This window comes from Limulus polyphemus, unplaced genomic scaffold (assembly GCF_000517525.1).
Source record: "Limulus polyphemus unplaced genomic scaffold, Limulus_polyphemus-2.1.2 Scaffold2676, whole genome shotgun sequence".
Classification (NCBI taxonomy): Eukaryota; Metazoa; Arthropoda; class Merostomata; order Xiphosura; family Limulidae; genus Limulus; species Limulus polyphemus.
In genome coordinates, this window is record NW_013668286.1 from 98,751 (window position 1) to 106,677 (window position 7,927).

Sequence of the window (7,927 nt, forward strand, 5' to 3'; positions counted from 1 at the left end):
TGATTAGGTTTCCAACGCTCCAGGTATGCCAGTTTTTAGTCCCAGGCCAAAGGTCGGATATTTTTCTCACAGGCCTCGTATATATATATATATTTTTTTTTCTAAACCTAGATCTACATCTACTACTCTACGTATTGAAACCTTATTTTCATTCATACAACACCAATATTTACTAAGCCTAGGCTTATATCTACTACTGTACATATTAAAAACTAATTTTTATTCATAGAACACCAATATTTACGTCTAGTTCTACATCCACTACTCTACATATTGAAACCTTATTTTTATTCATACATCACCAATAATTACTGAGCCTAAGCCAACACCAACTACTGTATATGTTAAAACCTGATCTTTGTTCCTACAGTACTAATACTTACTAAGCCTAGGCCTACACCTACTACTGTACATATTGAAACCTGATCTTTGTTCATACAAAGCCTATGAAATACCACCTCTGTTTGTACATTCTATCTACTACACTCAAATCATTAAAACTACAACTAAACACATTTTCTTTATTACCATTGGTACAGACAACCTGCTGGCTGCATTACCCTCCAATACATAGGAACATCTGTTGATAAGATAGTCTTTGTACCCCTGAGGGGGCTTGGGGTACACAACCATCATTCCCTTTCTTCTCTTATCAACCTAAAGAAAAAGGCAAAATTACGTGAATATCTTTGTTTCCTTATTGGCTACACATTATGTAACATTCTACTCATATGTTGTATTTTGTAGTTATACATGTCAACTATATCTTGTAGCATCAAAAAATAAATAAATAATGAAAACAGTTATAATAACCAGATAATATTCTATACCACTTCTTCAAATTAAAAGTAAGCTCACAGTTGAACAATACTGATGATATACATCTTTAAAAGCCACTGTTTAGAACACTTCACCATTTGTGATTCTATAAATTACACCTCTTATAAATTTGATGTTCAACCACAGGGAAAAAGGAAAATCAAACCTACTGACTGCCTTAATACCAGCTCTAGGTAATAACCCACCAAGCCATGAAAAGTAATACTTTAAAATATTTTTAGAACCAAGATCAAACATCCACTATTAAAACACACTAATATTAGAAGAAAGTTTTTGAAATATTTACTTATGGAAATAATGTAATATAATTTTTTTTATTTCATTAGATAAGTGCACCAATTTCTCCAGTCTAACATTTATATTGTGCTCAGGATAAAACATACATTTGAAAAGTCTTGTTTTCTCTCACACCGCATGGGCAATAAACTTTTAATAATTGCTTCCTATCTCTGGGTATTATCTTAGTTATGCCTTAGTGGTGCCTTGCTACTTTCAGTTACTCTAATCTTTTGCATTGTGTTCACTGCAGTACCTGTTCTGCAGTGCAACAAATAACACAACTGCTCAAACACATGTTAGTTAAACAAATTTTATCTATGAGAGTAACAATGCAAAAAACTAGTTAGCTATTTGGTGAAAAAATAAAGTAAAACCTTCTTAGGATACTTATACTCTTCATAATTTTCTATATTTTACTTTACACAACCAAATGAAACATGCAATATTCATTAAAAAAAAAGATGCTTTAAAAAAACCTAACAGCTAGAAAAAATCCTTTTCACAATGTTTGGCTAATTTCTCAACAGTAATACGAAGAATGGTAGTAAAATAACTTGTTTAAGATAAAAAAATGCAAACTTCCAAGCCTTAGATATTATTCAGAAATTGTGGAGTTATGTTTTCTTAAGTGATATAAATATGTTTTAAAATAATTTGTTACTCTACATATTACTTATATGAATAATGAATGGCAAAAATTTTGTCAGAAGTGATACCTAAATTCTATTTTCCTCAGAAATTGAAGAAAACAATGCCTACTTGTTTTTGTGTTCTTTTTTTTTTTAAATGATCAAGGAGAAGAAATTTTATTGTTTTTCAAGTTCAGATTATAATCTGAAGCAGGATATCTTCTCATTTAACTCAAATATGGCATGCCTGACTTAGGATGAAATGGTTGCAAACAAATAAGATTCAAACTTAAAAATACTCTTTATTAATCTCTGTTTAATTGTATTCAGTTCACTTTGTGTGTCAACAGAGTTGTAAACTCAAGGTGTGTGACTTGGACTTGAGTTGGATTAGGATCTCAATTTTTTTAATTTGTGACTTGACTTGGGACTCGGACAAAATGACTTGCAATTTGCCCATTACTACTTGTCACTTGACTTGTGACTCAACTTAAATGACTTGTTGACAATCCAAGTAAAAAGAAACATACAATCTAGAATATTCCTGCAACAAACCTAGCCAAATGGCCATCATGAACACGCTATGCAATATTTACACAAGCCCCAAAGTGCATGGGTATAGGAGAGCAACAAATTACTGTATGTGTACTTGTACATGTATAAGTCAACTTTTATAATCTCCGTGGCAGGGTCAAGAATGCTACAGATGAACAAGGTCATTGCTCAGAACTAAGCTACTTGCAGTGCATGTGCCTGGGCTACATGCCATTATATACAAGTTATGAATGAGACATTAAATTTCATACTTCTTGGAGGGGTTGTAAATAAATTAAAGAGGGGATGCCTATAGAAAAAATATTACATTTTTTACACTAGGGAAAACTATTTGTTTGTTTGTAATTAAGCACAATGCTACAAAATGAACTATTTGTGCTCTGCCTAACATGGGTATCAAAACCAAGTTTCTAGCATTGTAAGTCTGTCGACATACCACTGTACCAATTGGGGGCCAATAAGGAAAATTCAGTATGTTTTTTTAATAATGCCTTATAAAACCAAAACTTAAAACTTGTATACTATTACAATATGGATTATTAGTTATGATTTTATGTTATACTGCTTGGTATAACTTGAATGAAAAAAATAATTTACTTAATTTTTAATGTAAATTTGATGACAAAGAACCCAATTTTTAGAAAATAAAGGTTTGGAGATGGCTTGACTGGGTAATGAAAAAACTTTATTATAAATGTATGATGTTTCAACAAGATTATTTCATCCTTGGGTACAAGTAGTTTACAGAGACACATGAATATATATATATATAAAGTATGGAACAAAGAAGTCACACGAGAGGAGACTGTCTCATAGCCTTCCTTTATTCTGCATTTATTAATGTTTTGTTCTTTGTTTAAAATTACAATGCGTTGTATAGATATACTGTTTTTGTTGTTTTTTTGGTTGAAAGGGTGGTAAACATGGGAAGGATTTTTATTAGGTTCAGTGAATCTGTTTTCCAATTTTCTACCTGTTTCTCTGATGTAGAATTCTGGACAGTTATTGCACATTATTTTATAAACAATGTTGGTACTGTGTGATTCTATGTAATTTTTATTTAATAATGATTTTAGTTTAGGGCTAGGTTTTTTGGTGAGTTTGAAGTCAACATGAATTTTATGCTTAATGGCAAGTTTTCTCCAAGTGTTGATTATTTTTGAACTGATGTCAGGGATAAATACACTTCCGTGCAACACCCCAGCCCTACTTCCTATCGAGGGATGGGTCCAGTCAGTCTCATTCAAGTGGGATTACACCAACTGAATTGAGAACTCTCCATGTCAACAATTCTCCTAGCATTTTGGGACTAGGGAAATAAGTGTTCTCTCTCCTTTACTCAACTAGAAGAAAATGGGAGGGAAGAATTTGCATGGGGAAAATACTGGAAAAGTGCTTGGATCAAACAGGAAACATCACAGCTGCATAAGGTCCCACATTTGTAGACTATGCAATGAGTTACTGTGACTAAGAACAGCAAGTGGTAACCAGGTGTGAGAGCAGGCACGACCCTGGTGCTGTCATCTTTTTTTATTTTTTATTGTAAAGTACAGTCTGTAACAGAAAATGTATACAGAATGCTGACACAGTCTTGCAAAAAATCCTATCTCAACAGGTAAACATGGATCAAGGACAGATGGGTTTAACACTTCATGTACTCCACTGCTTGATGCAGATTTTGGGAAAGAAAAGTATTGCCTGTGAAGCACCATCAGCTACTTGGTGGATTCCATGAATTCTAGTATATATCCATGAATGTATAATAATGGTGCTAAGAGAACTGTAATAAAGGAGCAATTAGAAAATAATTAATACCTCACTAGTCTCTGGGAAGACAAAACAACCATGTGATTTCAGTAATTGGACATAAATGTGTCAGGTGTCATCAGAGGAAATCAATGGTGACAGACAAGAAAAGCTTGATGGAGTTGATCTGATAAAGTACAGGCATTCTCTCTCATGGAATTATAAACAAGCTGGTTAAATTGATGAGCCCCACCAGTTGAGAGGGGAAGGTGATACTTCCCAAGCAATAGGGGGTTCCCCAGCAATTAAAGATGATGTAGACTGTCATGTATGAGAGCAGTATCAGCAACATAACACAGTGCTGCCAAAACAAGACACAGAAGATAACTGGGGTCAGAATGATCATATAAAGAAAAAGTTGAAGGGAGGGTGATTAAAGAAAACATCCAATTACCCTAATGGGCAGCCAAAGTCTTGGGAGAAAGAAGCAGTTTAAGAATTAAATCAACCTATATCTGCATTAAAGTGTATGGGACGTGTCCAAAGCAAAAACGTCACAGCAACATCTCCCACAAGCAAAAAAGCTCTGAAGAGATCTGTGTAACAGGTAGAAAAAAATTACTAAACCAATCCAAACTTAGAACATCTATGCCAGAGCTGGAGAGTTTGGTAATAGGTAACAAAAGAGTGAAAACTAATTGTTGATGGGAGTTGGAAAGATAGCAATGAAAGAACTCTCAAAGTGACAGCAAATTCACTGAAAACACCAGAGGAAAGATTATGGTCGTAGTGAGATAGTTGTTCTGTTACCAGGGTCAAAGCTCATGAGACATGATAGTCCAACAACTGAATGTGGTGGTCATGGGCCCAAAAGAGAAAGTCTAGAGCAAAGGAAACAGAAATCCTGAGAGTGAGTGCCTCCTCATCAATGGATAAAAATAATTACAAAGCAGATGATCAAATGCAACAGAATCATAAGACCAGACAAAAAAGTCAGAAAATGATGTCAAGCTCATTGAGCAACTAATACTGGAACATTGATAAAGAGGGCACTCCTCTGGAGACCAGACTTCTGAAATGGAGCAGATGTCCAGAACTGCACCCCTTACACTGAACAGAGGCATCAGGTGAGAGGCTTTATTTGCAGGTCTAGTTGTTGTCAAGCACAAAGCTACATAATGTACCACCTGTACTGCACTCACCACAGGTATGAAAATCCAAATATTAGAGCATAATAAGTCCTCAGACATATTGCTGAGTCATTAGAAGGTTCCAAATTGATGCCAGTCTGGGTAACATGGGGGAAGAGGAATGCCCAGGGTTGCATGGGATCTAGTGAGCCACAATATCAGCAAGAGGTATAAAGAAGGTGGGAGAGACATAAAAAAAAATAGTGAATCTCTAACTATATGACATTGATTGGTGAGAATTCACTGAAGGAGACACATTGGAAAAGAACATGGAACTATAAGAAAAAGTCCAGAAAAAAGAACAAATCCGTTTATACAGGAACGAAAAGCTTTACATCTCAAAGACAGCCATGCATGTGAACCGAGAAAGACTGAATCAGAGGGCCAAATAACCATACCAAATGCAACAACTCTGAGAGGAGGTCACAATACTACATGCCATGTTATTTGAGGCAAGTAGAAGCCAAACACTCATAAAGTAGTAGAAAAATAGGCATAAAGAATGCAGTCTTTCAGTAAAATTTCATCAGACTTGATAGAAAACAAAGATATAGCCAATCCAATGGGAAGAGCTGTGAATAGATCAATACAGTTGTGGATGAGCCAACGGAAGAGGAAGGTGGGCAAACAATTCAGGATATGGAGAAAACTCTGAGACATTAATCCTGGTCACCTACATTCTCAGAGTAGGAAAGCTGTTCATCTTGAACCAAAGTTGGTTCAAGTAAAGAAATCAATAATAGGTTACCAATCAACAGGATATGGTTGAGGAATTGGTTCATGGTGTTCTAAGCAGGTGAGTGGAAAGACAATGGAAAACCCTTAAGATAGCACCTGTGTAACCAAGCAGCAAAATGAATCAACAGATGTAGAAAGTGAGAGACAAGATCTCAGTGGACTAGATCTGAGAGGCAACTACAGAAATATATCATTCCAAGACCAAAGGCAGTCAGCACTCATAGAAGGGGGGGGGGGGCACTGGATAGAAACAAAAGGACTAGAAATGGGACACGGAGTGACCCCATGAAACTGAAGAGACTGAGAAACCTGATGGGGGCTCCCTAGTCCAAATAAAGGCAAGAAACCAAAGTGAACAAATATGATTGCTGAAAAGTTACATGACCTCAAGATTATAAAGTATAAGAAATACTCCCAAAAAACCTCATAATTAAGGGTGGCCAGGATGGAAAACAGGTATGTGCACATTTTTCCAGTAAAGTTTCTAAAAAAAAAGGTGAAATGTGGACATATAGTGAAGAGAGAAAGAAAAGAGGAGAGCACTAAACTGAAAGAAGTGGCGGAAGTGCAATAAGTTAGTCTGAGATCCAGCAAATCAAGAAACTGGAGAAAATAAAATACACATCATGTGTAATCCAAGTAGAGAAGGACAAAGATGGGATTACCTGATCCTTGTCAGGAAGAGGGAGCTAGAAGCAAAAGCAGACATGAAAACAGTGTTGGTGAAATTCGTCAAAAGATGGGGCAGGCTTAGCTGAGGTAACAGAAGCAGGAAGTTGGGAATCCTGGATCCAAGATCAGAATGAAACCAACCATCGGGTGGACAATGGTGGTAACACCACAGACTATCAGAGTGCCTCCAATATTGGATGACTCCTGCTGAGGAGTATCAAAACCTCAGGATATGTCAGAAACATGAAAATGTGAATTCATAATCCACATGATTAATAAAACCCATATGCTTGGATAAAACAATGGGAAATAATACTGTCAAAAAACCTTACCACAGACAATTGAACATGTGTCACAAAAGTAAAAATCACATTGATGATAATTTGAATAAAAGTTCTAACTGAAAAATTTTGGTATATTTTTTTTTTAACCAAGAACATCAAGAAATACTACACTATAAATGGCAATGAAAGTTTTAAATTGTAAGTTTCAAAATGCTGTTAATTCTTAAGGAAAAAGAAAACATGTTTGAACATAATAGTGCCAAGAGGCAATTCTACAATTTTTGGGTGGGGGTGCCATATGGAAATCTTTCCATGAAAATTTGGTTATAGTGTTACACAGGTATCTTTGAAAAAAGTTAAGTGGTAAACCATCATTGTTAATGTTTTTAATATATGAACTGTAACTGTATTTCAATATGTTTAACTCAGAAATATTTTAGAATTTGTATTTCATTTTCTGACATTTATTTTTTGTAACTCGTAAAAGAAAAAGTTTATATTTTCATTGCTGCATAAGTGTGAAGAGTTTTGCCTGTAAGCAAAACAACCCACTTGTAGAATATCTTAAAATATATCTGTCCATCCCAAAGAATAACTTTTAAGAACGTATTACCCCTGGAGATAATATTACCCATTTCTTGAGTTACGAGGGTTTCCGGTAGGTTTTGTACAGGGTGGGGTTTTTACCTTGTTATGGTATCACATTAAGTGGTTTGATCATTTACTAATGAAATGCAGCTTTGAAACTAGCTATAAAGAAGGTTTAAATATTATTAAATAGAGAAAGAATTAGACTATCAGGTTATAGTAGAGTAATTATATAGGTTTAGAAACATTTACACAACAAAAAGCTATTACCTAACACCATTGCCCTAAAGATTTTTGCATAAGTCACAAGTTTTGAATGAAGCTCCAACTCCTACACTCAAGCATTTGTACAAGGGCTCATTCTTTTCATAAAAAAGATTCTGAAAAGGGTTTATTTTAAGGGGCG

General features: G+C 35.0%; 1 protein-coding gene across 1 annotated transcript in view; it reads right to left on the reverse strand.

Annotated features, from left to right (window-relative positions):
* LOC106467606 (ankyrin repeat domain-containing protein 12-like) overlaps positions 1 to 7,927 on the reverse strand; it is a 75,027-nt gene that overhangs the window by 8,794 nt on the left and 58,306 nt on the right. Inside the window, exon 10 of the mRNA XM_022395812.1 lies at positions 529 to 657. Coding sequence (XP_022251520.1) covers positions 529 to 657 — 129 coding nt within the window. The remainder of the gene's footprint in view (positions 1 to 528; positions 658 to 7,927) is intronic.